Source organism: Oncorhynchus mykiss, chromosome 16 (genome assembly GCF_057628025.1).
Source record: "Oncorhynchus mykiss isolate SJ-2025 chromosome 16, ASM5762802v1, whole genome shotgun sequence".
NCBI classification, from domain to species: Eukaryota; Metazoa; Chordata; class Actinopteri; order Salmoniformes; family Salmonidae; genus Oncorhynchus; species Oncorhynchus mykiss.
This window is the reverse complement of record NC_143037.1, coordinates 54,761,626-54,777,639: the sequence shown is the minus strand read 5'-3', so window position 1 is coordinate 54,777,639 and position 16,014 is coordinate 54,761,626. Positions and strand designations below refer to the sequence as shown.

The 16,014-nt window shown below is 40.1% G+C and overlaps 1 protein-coding gene and 1 long non-coding RNA gene across 7 annotated transcripts in view; both read left to right on the top strand.

Moving 5' to 3' along the window:
• The first annotated feature begins 304 nt into the window (after positions 1–304).
• On the top strand, positions 305–4,105 carry LOC110492230 (uncharacterized). The gene is made up of 3 exons (XR_002468978.3): positions 305–860; positions 1,369–1,427; positions 2,525–4,105. It is a non-coding gene; the product is annotated as an uncharacterized LOC110492230 (long non-coding RNA).
• Positions 4,106–8,471: 4,366 nt separating this feature from the next.
• Positions 8,472–16,014, top strand: part of LOC110492229 (E3 ubiquitin-protein ligase MIB2) — a 70,720-nt gene continuing 63,177 nt past the window's right edge. For 2 of the 6 annotated variants that reach the window (XM_036947199.2, XM_036947198.2), the window contains exon 1: positions 8,523–8,879. In XM_036947199.2, the coding sequence (XP_036803094.1) occupies positions 8,759–8,879 (121 nt within the window). In that variant the 5' untranslated portion in view covers positions 8,523–8,758. Of the gene's footprint in view, positions 8,880–14,683; positions 15,423–16,014 lie in introns of those variants that run through there. The other 4 variants (XM_021566366.3, XM_090203315.1, XM_021566367.3 and 1 more) reach the window with 4 other exon arrangements.

The window sequence follows — 16,014 nt, the reverse complement described above, 5'->3', positions numbered from 1 at the left end:
ACACTTTTTTGGTTACTGCAAGATTCTTCTACTTTGAAGAATCTCATATCAAATATATTTTGATTTGTTTAACACATTTTTGGTTACTACATGATTCCATATGTGTTATTTCATAGTTTTGATGTCTTCACTATTATTATACAATGTAGAAAATAGTAAAAAATAATAATAATAAAGAAAAACCATATCACACATCCTGTATGGTTGAATAGACAGTGATGACCTCATTGTCCCAAAACAGAACAAATAAAAATAAAATAAAAGCTGCGGCCGATATGTTTTGGGGCTCCAAGACAGAAACACTACAATGACCTTTGTCGCTAGGAAATCTCCCGCCCTCACAGGAGGATCCTGAGCCGGGGTTGGGACCTGATTAGAATGAGGGTTTTACAGAAAAGCAGATTGATTTTGTTTGGTTAATTTATTTTTTGGGGTAGTTAGTATGATATTTTATTTTTACCCAAACGTTACATTTTTGGGTTATCATTATCCACCCGCATTGTAGGTGGCAGAATGCACATTTAATTGTTACGAACGCCATTATACCATAGAAGAAGATCACCACACAGTAATCTCAATTTCGCTAAACAAAATATATATTTTTTTTAAATGTTTGTTTGTCATCATGTCCGTGTGGTGTTATGTGGCTGGCTGTGCTAATTAGATTCTGCAAGTAGTTACGGTTATCAATAATGATGGGACCATTATCAGATGGATTTTCAGGCTGAACTGATGGGTGATGTATTTCGACGACAGCTGAGAAGTGATGCGATACCATCGATATACTTTCCTTCACAACAAAATTGAAGATTCTCAATTAGAAGTAACCTAACGTCAGCTAGCCTAGTTGGACTAGCTGGGTAAGTTAGCTAGCTAACGTTACAGTCCTATTGAACTCTGGAAGCCATCAGCTAACGTTAAATCATATCGCTAAGTTATATTTTGGTATACACTCAATCAATTACGCGTATGGCTGCCATGGTAATCACTGCTAGACTGGTAGCTAGCTAAGTTACCTTCAGCAGGGTGAACATGTTTGTTCGTTCTGATGCTAGCTAATGTTACTCTTATTTGGTATTTTAATTTGGTAGCGACCCATTCACCCTTGTGTGGTAAACACCATGTTATTAAAAATGGTCGATATAGCTAACTCACGCTTTGTTTGCGTGTTGGTATTAATGATGAATGTGTATAAACCGTTTATAGTTGGCTAACACTCGTGGTGCCAATTTAGTGACGCTAATATAGTTAGCTAACAGCAAACTGACTATTGAAATGTCCATGTTAGGTATGCTTAGTTAGCCAGTCTAATAGAGATCAATACAATTGGTGGGGTGGTTAAGTTGTGTATTCTATATTTTGTTGCAGGTGGTATAGAATCTTACACCATGATGCGCATCCAACCCCCAGCTCAGCACAAGGTGAAGGTAAGTTGGCTAAGATAGCTCAATTTACAGTAAGTATGGTATTAACATGAAATGGGTAGTGTTTGTGTTATGGTGTTACCGGTGGTTAGAGGTAGCCTGAGGACCACAGAATACCTTCCAGACCATAGTCTACCCCTCCTCTCTTTTGACCTTTTTTATTTTTGGAAAACTGGTTATCTGGAGTCATTCCACAGTGTCCTGCTGTTAAAATACCCCAAAGCAGGGGCATTTTGGGTACACAAGCATGAGGGAGTGACACAACAGTAATGACACAACCACCTCATTCTTCTCTCTGCAGAAAATACAATACAAAGACATGTCTACAAAATTCCCCTGCAAAGGGCTACTATTGACAAGAATGATTTGTCAAAGTCAATGGGCTGGGGGATGTTTACAGACAGTACTTTGAGATGAGGAAGGGGGTTTTGGTTGTGCTTACAATACTACCTGAGTAAAAGTATTTTGGTTTTAGATATACTTAAGTATCAAAAGTTAAAGTATAAATCATTTCAAATTCCTTATATTAAGAAAACCAGACTGCATAATTTTTATTTACGGTTAGCCAGGGGCACGCTCCAACACTCAGACAATGTTTACAAATGAAGCATGTGTTTGAGTCTGCCAGTTCAGAGGCAGTAGGGATGACCAGGGATGTTCTCTTGATGTGTGTGAATTGGACCATTTTCCAGTTCTGCTAAGCATTCGAAATGTAACAAATACTTTTTGGTGTGAGGGAAAATTTTGGGAGTAAAAAGTACATTACTTTCTTTAGAAATGTAGTGGAGTAAAAGCTGTAAAATCTAAATAGTAAAGTACACATACCCCCCCAAAGCGAGAGCGATTTAGGTACCATTTCTCCTCAATCTCCCATACACAACAATTCATACTGTGTTGAATACTGCCTTTCAAAGACTTTTCACACTTCCTTGAGCCCGCCCCAGCACATTCACTTTCCTCTCAAAAGCAGCTCCCAATGTTCCCTAAACAATATGCTAGCCGGTCCCATTCCGTTGATACCTTTACCACCAAAGGCCGTGTTGCCCTACATCCCTTCCACAAAGTGTAAAATGCTAACATCACAACCATGTCTTTTTCAGGAGTTGTGCAGTACCAGGAAATATTCTTCAAGAGGACCAAACAGTTGGTGGTTAAGAAGCCCTACACCACTTTCGGCAGAGCCTTATCCAGCTGGCCATTCACCGCAGACAGGACAAGCCCATCGCCATAGCACAAAGAGTCTCCGCTTCCCCAGTGCACCATGCCAAACACATTTGCCAGTGTACCGAAGCCAGATAAAGGACTATGGCTGCATTTACACAGGCAGCCCAATTCTGATATTTTTTCACTAATGGGTCTTTTGATCAATCAGATCAGCTCTGAAAAAGATCTGTTGTGAAAAAATAGCAGAATTGGGCTGTATGTGTAAACGCAGACAGTGTGATTCAGCATAAGATCATGTAGAACACACTGAAGGATGGCTCATAATAATGGCCAGGACGGAGCAAATGGAATGGTATCAAACACATTGAAACTGATGTATTTGATATCGTTCCACTCTAGCCATCACCACGAGCCCGTCATCCTCAATTAAAGTGTCTCCAACCCTGTTTCTGGAGAACTACCCTCCTGTAGGTTTATGCTCCTACCATAGTTGTAACTAACCTAGTTCCTTTTTTTAAACCAGCCAGCTAATTATTAGACTCAGGTGTGCTAGGTTACTACAGTGCTACAGGATGGTAGCTCTCCAAGAACAGGGTTGGAGAGCCCTGATTAGAACCACCATCAAATAAATAAGATATTTTCTATTAGTCTTTTAAATTTGTCTGCCCTTATGAATTCACAGAAGACATTTATATTAAAACTGTACAGGGCTCTGTAGCATCAAACAGATGCTAGACATTCAGATATCCTCTGTAGACTCTACAGATGGGACTTATTCACCATAGTAACCTCCTTAACCAAGCCTCAGAGTGTCAGGGACTGACTGGGCCAACCCAACAGCAGGTCCCTCACAATGAGGGGCGGGCTTCAGCTTGGCACACAATTCCAAAACCACATGAGTGGACTTGGGTTATATGGAGATTAGCATAAGTGCTATGTACTGGTTGTGCATCCCACCTAAACGTATCTGTAATTACTGTATTTGGCTGTAGTTCTGCTCTTGTTGTTAGTGTATTTTTTAAATACTATGCATTTTTGGTGTCCTGTTGTGCATATAAAATATGCTATAAAGCAATGATACCAAAGCTGCGCAAATATTTGGAACTCATTGTACAAGATGAGATGTTATATTTTACATAATTTATTTAAAAATATATATACGCATAATATGTGCAGTAGAGTGGGAAAGCATGGATGAGAATAAAGACTCAGTTGTGGTACCCCTTTGGGTGGGTCATAGTGCAAAAACATTTTAGGGACTATGGCCACAAGCAACACATACTCCCTCTGTTGGACTCCTATGATAAAGCACTTGCATCACTCAGTTACTGTTGCTGAAAAAACATTGTTTGAACATCATTGCATTGTTCGTAATAACGTTGAAAACGACTAATTCTCTCTCAGTTGTAACTGAGTACCTGTATATTAACTATAGACAGACCAAATCAACAAAGTGGTAATGAATAGTATAGTGATCTGGATGCACCTTTTTTAAGTAAACAGATTTGGTGTAACATGACAAGGGAATGGAATGGAGTACAACTTCTATCGAGTCATTTGTTGACACAAAAAAAACTAATGATTTTTAAATATCCAGTACACATGGTCTGTTTTTCTGCCACCAGCAGAGAGCACCATTTCCACTTTAACCTCAACTAGCCTGGACCGCCACTCTTCGCAACCTGATGTTTTATTTTGTTAGTTGTAAGGATGACACTTCAATGGCACTTTGTTTTGAAGAGAAAAGTAAAGCGAAAGGTTGATGCAGCGTTTAGCTAGCTACCTACCGAGGTTGACTAGCTAGGTGGCTTGCTTAGTTGCTGCCTCAAGCTTATTTTAATCACACCGACAGAGTCATTGAGTTTTGTTTGGTACACCAGAAGTATACTGAACAAAAATAAAAACGCAACATGCAACAATTTCAAAGATTTTACTGAGTTACAGATCATATAAGGAAAGCAGTCAACTTAAATAAATAAATAAATTGGGCCTTAATCTATGGATTTCACATGACTCGGCAGGGGTGCAGCCATGAATGGTCCTTGGAGGGCACACATCCAGTAAAAATGTTGGATTACATAATGAATAGTGCTGAACAATTGGTGCTTTTTGTGGTCGTTTATGTTCAATAATTAAAATAATCACTGTTTTCAATTTCGATAATTTTGTAGACAGTAAATGCACTATGCATTATGTGGGTTGAATGCTATAACAAAATAAAACAAAAGTAGTGACTGCCCATTACTGCTTATCACTTATTAACCATAATTTATTCACATTATTTGTTTTATTTGATACATACATTTTTTCATTCCAAGTCATCTCATCTCTATAGAGCTGCTGCCTATGCTGTCTGACAAATTCACTATTTTAGTAGTTCTTCAAAGTAAAAAAAGGCATGCTTTTTATATGACTGATGAATGACAAAGTATCAAACACTTAGATCATGTATTTTCAGGTAGTGATACCAGTGGTGTAAAGTACTTAAGTAAAAAGTGCTACTCAAGTAGTTTTGGGGGGGTATTTGTGCTTTACTTTACTATTTATATTTTTGACAGCTTTTACTCCACTACATTCCTACAGTGCCTTGCAAAGGTATTCACCCCCTTGGCGTTGCTCCTATTTTGTTGCATTTACAACCTGTAATTTGGATTTTGTGTAATGGACATACACAAAATATACCAAACTGGTGAAGTGAAATAAAACAAATGTCTTGTTTCAAAAAATTATAAAAAGAGAAGTGGTGCGTGCATATTTATTCACCCCCTTTGCTATGAAGCCCTTAAATAAGATCTGGTGCAACCAATTACCTTCAGAAGTCACATAATTAGTTAAATAAAGTCCACCTGTGTGCAATCTAAGTGTCACGTGATCTGTCACATGATCTCAGTATATATACACCTGTTCTGAAAGGCCCCAGAGTCTGCAACACCACTAAGCAAGGGGGACCACCAAGCAAGCAGCACCATGAAGACCAAGGAGCTCTCAAAACAGGTCAGGGACAAAGTTGTGGAGAAGTACAGATCAGGGTTGGGTTATAAAAACATATCTGAAACTTTGAACATCCCACTGAGCACCATTAAATCCATTATTAAATAATGGAAAGGATATGGCACCATAACAAACCTGCCAAGAGAGGGCCACCCACAAACTCACGGACCAGGCAAGGAGGGCATTAATCAGAGAGGCAACAAAGAGACCAAAGATAACCCTGAAGGAGCTGCAAAGCTCCATAGCTGAGATTGGAGTATCTGTCCATAGGACCACTTTAAGCTGTACACTTTACGGAAGAGTGGCCAGAAAAATGCCATTGCTTAAAGAAAAAAACAAGCAAAAACGTTTAGTGTTCTCCAAAAGGCATGTGGGAGACTCCCCAAACATATGAAAGAAGGTACTCTGGTCAGATGAGACTAAAATTGAGTTTTTTGGCCATCAATGATAACGCTATGTCTGGGGCAAATCCAACACCTCTCATCACCCCGAGACTAACCATCCCTGTGGGGATGTTTTTCATCGGTAGGGACTGGGAAACTGGTTAGAATTGAAGGAATGATAGATGGCGCTAAATACAGGGAGATTCTTGAGGGAAAGCTATTTACATCTTCCAGAGATTTGAGACTGGGACGGAGGTTCACCTTCCAGCAGGACAATGACTCTAAGCATACTGCTAAAGCAACACGCTAGTGGTTTACGGGGAAACATTTTAAAAGTCTTGGAATGGCCTAGTCAAAGTCCAGACCTCAATAAAATTGAAAATCTGTGGTATGACTTAAAGATTGCTGTACACCAGTGGAACCCATCCAACTTGAAGGAGCTGGAGCAGTTTTGCCTTGAAGAATGGGCAAAAATCCAAGTGGCTAGATGTGCCCAGCTTTTAGAGCCATACCCCAAGAGACTTGGGGGGGGGGGGGGGGGGTAATAGTTATGCACGCTCAGGTTTTCAGTTTTTTTGTCTTATAACTTGTTTGTTCCACAGTGAAAAATATTTTGCATCTTCAAAGTGGTAGGCATGTTGTGTAAATCAACAAATCCCCTCAAATCTATTTTAAATCCAGGTTGTAAGGCAACAAAAAAGAACAAATACCAAGGGGGTGAATACTTTTGCAAGCCACTGTAAATAAAACAATGTACTTTTTACTCCATACATTTTCCCTGACACCCAAAAGTACTCGTTACATTTCGAATGCTTAGCAGGACAGGAAAATGGTCCAATTCACACATCAAGAGAACATCCCTGGTCATCCCTACTGCCTCTTATCTGGCAGACTCACTAAACACAAATGCTTCATTTGTAAATTATGTCTGAGTGTTTGAGTGCCCCTGGCTATCCGTAAATAACTAAAAACTAGAAAATTGTGTTGTCTGGTTTGCTTAATATAAGGAATGTAAAATTATACTTTTACTTTTGATACTTAAGTATATTTTAGCAATTACATTTACTTTAGTATTTAAAACCGAATACTTTGACTTTTACTAAAGTAGTATTTTATTGAGTGACTCACTTTTACTTGAGTAATTTTCTACTAAGGTATGACAATGATGTACTTTTCCCACCACTGAGTGATACCATGCAAAGCAACTGTTTTCTGTCCCTCAAACTTTCTCTTTTCTCTGTCTGCTCCACACAGACCCGACAGTAAATGAGCACGCAATGGATTACGGTCATTGTAGTGGATTACCACGTTTTCTGTGATAAACTATGTAGAATATTGGTTTGTTTGAAACTTCAACTCCCTACTACATCGCACGGTTTGGGATTGATCTGATTTATCTTTACATAAATTTAGCATCAAGCTCACAGAAGAAAAAAAACCTACGAAATGGAATTCAAATAATTTCACCAATGTAGGTCATTGGTTATTTAAGACTTTTCGGTTAATCATTCAGCACTAATGTTGAAAAAATGTGACTGCAGAATTTATTACCCAGCCTTGAATCAATGATGCTGTCGGTCTGATCAAGGAGTCAATCTGCTAGTTAAATTACGTTACTGGATAGGTGACAAACTATGTCCTCTGAGCAGGCTATTGTTATTTAATGTTTACAGGAAACATAAATACATTCAACACATGAATAGATACACTTTATGCAGGGGTTAGCCACCCAGCTATTTCTGTGCATGAGAAAACAAGAAGTGACGCACTGTATTTCCTCCACAATTCATTGTATGGGCACAGATAGAACAATGAGCCAGATGTTTCACCGGATGTGTAAATCTGAAGCATCCTGTTGGCTTTTTCACCCACCACCAAATATGAGAGGAAGCCCAGTGGCTGGCGGTGGGAGAAGATGGAGAACAAATATACAAAACCCGTTGTCAAATGACAATTTAAAATATTTTGTTTTCCACTGAGACAGCTTTTAAACAAATTAAAACAGAACTGAAAAGGAGAAGAACAATCTAAACGAAACGTGTCCATATTTAGTCCATTGAATATTTAAATATATTTTTAAAGAAAAAACAATCATAAATGCAACAAAACAAGAGAATGCAAACACATTTATGTATCTCTTCAAAGCGAAAAAGATGATTTTGGCCAATGTTCTGCTTATTTTCTCATCTATGAAACATTTGATCTCAGTACAGTTTTCTGTTCCCCAAACTAGACTCTGTTACGGAGAGTGGACTAGGTTTAGTAGACTTTACCCTTTGCCAACGTTTTTAAAGTTGCTTGTTTAGAAGGAGTTCAAGGGCAAATTGAGTTAATGCACACGCCCACTTCAGAGTTCCCTAACCGAAATATGCAAATAGATGCTAGAACATGCCAATAGGATCACGCTAGCTAGTGCCTGGCTCGGCCCACCTCCTTGTTTGTTCTGCCCACTATGGTTAATTTGCCCCCATTGGAAACGACAGGCTGTGGTCTATCTTGGGTTATTTATAAGAAATCTTTGGTATGGGCGTGAGGCTGACTGGCTAGGTTGCAACTTGCTAGTTAGCCAATCAACTTCCGTCCTGAGCACAGCAGACGTTAACCATGACCATAGACACCCATATGGAGTTACACGTTAACACCGATAAAATATTTGAAGTCGGGTAAGGAAAGCACGACAACATTTTTTTCGAACTAGTAGCTTAGCTAAAATGTTAGCTAAACGTTTTTAGAGTTAGCTAGCTAAATGTGTGCTAGCTAGCTAACGTTAGCTTATCATGACTACCAGCTGTACCAATGAATGTAGCTAACGTAATGCATATCAGGGGTGTAAATTATCCGTTTCGTCTGTTCGTAAACGTTTTGCAACAGAAACCGTTTACTCCAAACGGAAAACGTTTCTATTGGATAAATGCAGGTAGGTCCCTCCCCGTTTCGTTCAGGTTGGTTCTGTTTGGATCTTAAACGGTAAACGTTTTCACGACGTATTCAATAAACCTCAGTCCATGCATGGCAGCTGTTGTCGCCTAATGTCATTATGGCCATTGAAAAGGATAGAATTCCGGACATTTTAAGCAGCTTTGTGGATTGCACTTTAATGTAAATCCACTTACTTTCACACATTTAAAACCCACGTGGGTTTAACGTTACACCTATACCTCCTGAAATTCAGGAGTAGCCAGTGTTTACATTGTGTGTCAGTGAAGTAGTTTATGTTCATTTGGTGACAAATTAATTACATTTTTGTAGGTTGATTGGCTAAACTAGCAACATTAGACCTGCCGCCAAAGAATAGCCTCAAAGCCTCAATATGGTTGTATTGCATAAATGAAGTCAGCTACATAATAAGTAGGCCTATGCCTTTAGTTAGCCCAAGGCCTTTATCAGGGGTGGCAGGTAGCCTAATGGTTAGAGCTTTGGACAAGTAACCGAAAGGTTGCAAGATCGAATCCCCGAGCTGACAAGGTAAAAATCTGTAGTTCTTCCCCTGAACAAGGCAGTTAACCCACTGTTCCTAGGCCGCCATTGAAAATAAGAATTTGTTCTTAACTGACTTGCCTAGTTAAATAAAGGTACAAAAATATATACACATCTCTGTTTTGCCCTGTTTGGTTTCAATAGCAGGTGTGAGCCTGCTTCTTCACTGGTATCAGAAAAGTGTGATAACTGTTAAAGATAAACTCCAGATTTTGATGATAACATTTCCTCATTGCTGCCCAATGCCCCTGATTTGCAATGACCCCTCTCTGGGGTGACCCATTGATTTGCATACTCCTCAGCCAGAATAAATATTTGCTCAGTCCACTGCAAAGATGCAGGTGATACATCCCCCATTGCAACTACTGCTGAAAAAAATCATAAGGAAAAACAATGTCTAGCCTTGCTAAATGTATGTTTTATTGTGAAACTTTGCAAAAAAATGTGATACAAATACAGAGATTTGCACACTCCTCAGGCAGAAGAAATACTTGCTAAGTGCCGCTCGTCCATATATTTATATATTCTTAATTCCTTTACTTATATAATTTGGGAAATTGTTAGATATTGTTCGATATTACTGCACTGTTGGAGCTAGAAACACAAGCATTTCGCTACACCCGCAATAACATCTGCTAAACACGTGTATGTGACCAATAAGATTAGATTTTGAGTAGGCTATTCTAGCCTTGAGGTGTGGTGGTTCAGGTGCTGTTATTAGCACACATTCTTTCTAAACAGAGGTCTTAGAATCAATCGTTTTTGAGTGGTGTTTGACTGGACTGGACTGTGTTGCTGTTTCTGTCTAGTTTGTCACCATTGTTTGATATTAGCTTGGCTAATGTTCTTAAGGCTGTTTTGGGACAATGAGGTTATCACTGTCTATCCTACCATACAGGATATGTGATAATTTGCTCTGTATTACTCAAAAATGAATCCTATGTGCCCCTACACTTGAGCTATGCCTCATGGGTTTGTTTGAGTGTTCCTTCTAGCCTAGTATACATTAAGCTGTTTTTTTCATTTATTGACATTGATCAGACATCTCTGATTGTTGAAAAATCACAGGCATTATGCCTATCCAGTTTATGTGTATTGCTAAGATGCTGCTGCTGAAAGTTGTCTGAAACTTGGAAGTGCAGAATATGACTTGTGCGTGGGTCTTTCTATAAACTAGGGTACCAGTGAGGATTTCCTACACTGGACAACTTGTTACAGCTGTTTCTCATGTCATTACATTACATTAAGATTTCAGGGGGAAACATAGCTATAGTCAATCAAATTCACCAGTTGATTTAAAACCTATGTTTAACCCTTTCTCATGGTTGGTGTCTTGACGGATTTGTCCAAAATCGTGTAATATAAAACATTACTTTTCTGTCCTAGCATTTATGACAGTGTAAGTTGTCGTTATAGCATATATCAGTTAAATTAGACACTGAACTTTAACACTGTAAGAATTCTGTCTCTAGAGTTTTTTTTGTATAGAGATCTCAGAAATTAAGTGTAACTACATTTCGTGTCTCCTTATGTGATGGGGTGAAAACAGTTTTCATGGGCACGCAAATCCCCCAAAATGTACATTACCAGTTAAAGGTTTGGACACACCTACTCATTTAATGTTTTTTCTTTATTTTTACTATATTCTACATTGTATAATAATAGTGAAGACATCCAAACTATGAAATAACACATATGGAATCATGTACAGTTGAAGTTGGAAGTTTACACACACCTTAGCCAAATACATTTAAACTCAGTTTTTCACAATTCCTGACATTTTATCCTAGTAAAAAATCCCTGTCTTAGGTAAGTTAGGATCACCACTTTATTTTAAGAATGTTAAATGTCAGAATAATAGATTTCAGTTTTTATTTCTTTCATCACATTCCCAGTGGGTCAGAAGTTTACATACACTCAATTAGTATTTGGTAGCATTGCCTTTCAATTGTTTAACTTGGGTCAAATGTTTCGAGTAGCTTTTCACAAGCTCCCACAATAGGTTGGGTGAATTATGGCCCATTCCTCCTGACAGAGCTGGTGTAACTGAGTCAGGTTTGTAGGCCTCCTTGCTCTCACACACTTTTTCACTTCTGCCCACAAATTTTCTATAGGATTGAGGTCGGCTGCCACCACCATGGTTCACGGTTGGAATGGTGTTTTTCAGCTTGCAAGCCTCCCCCTTTTTCCTCCAAATATAACGATGGTCATTATGGCCAAACAGTTATATTTTTGTTTCATCAGACCAGAGGACATTTCTCCAAAAAGTACGATCTTTGTCCCCATGTGCAGTTGCAAACCGTAGTCTGGGTTTTTTATGACGGTTTTGGAGCAGCGGCTTCTTCCTTGCTGAGCGGCCTTTCAGGTTATGTAAATATAGGACTCGTTTTACTGTGGATATAGACACTTTTGTACCTGTTACCTCCAGCATCTTCACAAAGTCTTTTGCTGTTGTTCTGGAATTGATTTGCACTTTTCGCACCAAAGTACGTTCATCTCTAGGAGACAGAACGCGTCTCCTTCCTGAGTGGTATAACGGCTGCCTGGTCCCATGGTGTTTGTACTTGCGTACTATTGTTCGTACAAGCGTTTGGAAATTGCTCCCAAGGATGAACCAGAATTGTGGAGGTCTGCAATTGTTTTTCTGAGGTCTTGGCTGATTTCTTTTGATTTTCCCATGATGTCAAGCAAAGAGGCACTGAGTTTGAAGGTAGGCCTTGAAATACATTCACAGGTACACCTCCAATTGACTCAAATGATATCAATTAGCCTATCAGAAGCTTCTAAAGCCATGACAATATTTTCTGGAATTTTCCAAGCTGTTTAAAGGCACAGTCAACTTAGTGTATGTAAACTTCTGACCCACTGGAATTGTTATACAGTGAATTATAAGTGAAATAATATGTCTGTAAGCAATGGTTGGAAAAATTACTTGTCATGTACAAAGTAGATGTCCTAACTGACTTGCCGAAACTATAGTTTGTTAACAGGAAATTTGTGGAGTGGTTGAAAAACAAGTTTTAATGACTCCAACCTAAGTGTATGTAAACTTACAACTTCAACTGTGCATACATACATACATACATACATACATGCATACATGCATACATGCATACATACATACATACATACATACAGTGGGGAGAACAAGTATTTGATAAAGTTGACCAAATATTACGTTCTGCTTTTCTGATGTATCAAATACTTATGTCATGCAATAAAATGCAAATGAATTACTTAAAAATCATACAATGTGATTTTCTGGATTTTTGTTTTAGATTCTGTCTCTCACAGTTGAAGTGTACCTATGATAAAAATTACAGACCTCTACATGCTTTGTAAGTAGGAAAACCTGCAAAATCGGCAGTGTATCAAATACTTGTTCTCCCCACTGTACATACATACATACATACATACAGTGCCTTCAGAAACTATTCATACCCCTTTGACTTATTCCACATTTTGATGTTACAGCCTGAATTCAAAATGGATGAAAACATTTTATCTCACCCATCTCCACACAATACCCCATAATGACAAAGTGAAAACAGGTTTTTAGAAATGTTTGCAAATGTATTCCAAATGAAATATATCTTGTTTACATAAGTATTAACACCATTGAGTCAATACTTTGTAGAATCACCTTTGGCAGATATTGCAGCTGTGAGTCTTTCTGGGTAAGTCTCTAAGAGCTTTCCACATCTGGATTGGGCAACATTTTGCCCATTATTCTTGAAAAAATTATTCAAGTTCTGTCCAAATGATCCCATATTGATGTAACTTGTTAAATCCACTTCAATCAGTGTAGATTAAGGGGAGGGAACCGGTTAAAGAAGGATTTTTAAGCCTGGCGACAATTTAGACATGGATTGTGTATATGTGCCATTCAGAGGGTGACTGGGCAAGACAAAAGATCTCAGTGCCTTTGATCGGGGTATGGTAGTAGGTGGCAGGCGCACCGGTTTGAGTGTGCCAAGAACTGCAACATTGCTGGGTTTTTCACACTCCGTAGTTTCCCGTGTGTATCAAGAATAGTCCACCACCGAAAGGACATCCAGCCAACTTGAAAAAATCTGCGGGAAGCATTGGCGTCAACATGGGCCAGCATCCCTGTTAAACACTTTCAACACCTTATAGAGTTGAGGCTGTTCTGAGGGAAAAGGTATTTTTTTATCTCTTTTTTTTTTCTGTGTGAAAAACACAGAACTCTGCATTAACGAGACCCCTGGGGTGTGTCCGTTTGAAGGGACCAGTATCGAGAGCTATCCGGCTAGTAACAGTGACTAAGGTTCAGGGCAGGGCACTGGGCGGAGGCCGGCTAGTGGTGACTATTTAACACTCTGATGGCCAGGAGATAAACAGCTTCAATCAGTCTCTCGGTCCCAGCTTTGAAGCACCTTTACTGTCTCCCTCTTCTAGATGGTAGCGGGGTGACAGGGGGCCTTGATTATTTTATTTGCCTTCATGTGACACAGGGGACTGTTTAAGTTCTGGAGGGCAGGCAGTGTGCCCTTATGCATTTGGCTGACCCCACCACCCTCTTGAGAGCCCTGCGATTTGCGGAAGGTGCAATCGCCATACCAAGCGGTGATACAGCCAGACAGGATGCTCTCAATGGTGCATCTGTAGAAGTTTGATGGTCTTAGGGGCCAAGCCAAATTTCTTCAGTCTCCTGAATTTGAAGAGGCACTGTTGCGCCTTCTTCACCACACTGTCTGTGTGAAGGGACCATTTCAGGTCGTCAGTGATGTGCACGCTGAGGAACTTGAAGCTTTTGACCCTCTCCACTCCGGCCCCGTCAATCTCAATCTGCTGTGTGGCGCACCAGAACCCCCTGCTCCTCCTTTTCATTGGCTAGTTGGCAGTAGGAATGTCAGCTGCATATTAGGTAGCTTGTTCATGAGCCAGTGACTGTTAGTAGAATGGCTGGCTGCAAAATGCACTGTCCTGTCCGGTCCATGCCCTCCACAGCTGTGCCCATTACTGTATTACTGTGCTGTTCAAGGCTGTGAGAACACACACTACCCCCATTTCTCTTCCACTTCCCTTGCTATACCTCAACACACACGCACACACACACTCAGGTCTACTCACAGTCCGTGATTGAAAATTGGAACCAATGCCAGGTGCTCATTCTTCAAGTCCCCATCCATCCTGCCCCTTTTCTAACACAGAAAAGCACAGCCTTTCTCCAAACACACTGCCCCTCCCTTCCCCCAGCTCTCGCTGCCCCTCCCCCTCATCTCGGTTCTCCGGCTGTCTGTTCACTGGCAGCAGAAAGAGAGAGAGAGGTGTCCCTGGGTATGGAAAGGAAGCTGTGCAGTGCAGTGTGTAAAATACGCACACAGGCATAGTGTGTTGGTGAGGGAGACAACGCATACCCGTGTGTGTCACCGGTGTTCGACAGTAACAACGGATTTAGCAGCTGAAGAGAATCCCGTCCGCCTGTGTGTGAGAGTGGGTGTGTACGTGTGCATGCATGCACGCCAACCCGAATGGCCTGCCTGGGCAGCCAATTTCCTCACTGCCCTCCTCCTCTGATAATCTCTGCTGACACTGCACACAAAGGACTAAACGCTGGCCGCATCCTCCAGAAAGACCCTCTTCACTCTGCTTCTCTGCCTGTCTCGTTCCGATTACCCACAACCAGGCTGGCTACAGGGAGGATGCTGCTGCCGTAACCCTGTATGCCTGCTGCTACATCACCTCTTGTTACTGGGCTGCTACCTCCTTCTTTCACCTTCTCCTCTGCTGGTCCATTCTGCTGGTCCAGTCCCCCTCCACCACAGCGCTCTAGACCCAGGATCCTCCCCCCTCTCAATCTCTCACTGGAGGTGTTCCTAGACTGCTGGTAGAACCGTTGCATGGTCTCTTTCTCCTCACCATCTTGCGCTGATCTGAGGAGGCTGTCGCCGCTGCCTCCTCTCCTCCTCCCCTGTTTTTTGTCTCTCGCTGACTGTGCCGCACGCGTCTATTCCAACAGGTAAACCTGCGAACCGAGCCACAAATTTGTAGCCGTGACACAATATTTCACAAAATTGCCGCTAGTTTCAGTGCGATATGAGAATGATATTTGGAAATTCAGACAGTAATGTTGTGCCCTATCACACTTCTGGTAATGCAGTGCATGTGTTGCTTTTAATGTTGCTATATTTAATTGTTTCGGTTTGAAGGATCACTAAAATTAGAGGAGTGTCTTTTGAAAACATGGCTGTATCCTGGAAACGTTTGTGTATTTTTTTAAACTTTGAAATGGAGCATTTTATTAGAAATGGAGCAATATTATAGATTTTTTTTCTTTATTGATAAATAGGACAGGACTGTCTCTTTTCCAGTAGTGCACAATGAATGGTGGACAAGGGAAATATTTTAATATTCTATATTATTATTAATAATATTTTATTGTTTGAGATTGAGGTGGCAAATCTCGGAAAATTGTTTAGAAATTATGAGTTAGACAAATTTCTCACGTGAAAGGTATGCTATTTGATCATGTGCCCAGCTATGAGAATAATTTTACACATGTAATTTAATTACCTCAAAATGTGGATTGATCTAAGGGCCTACTCTAAATA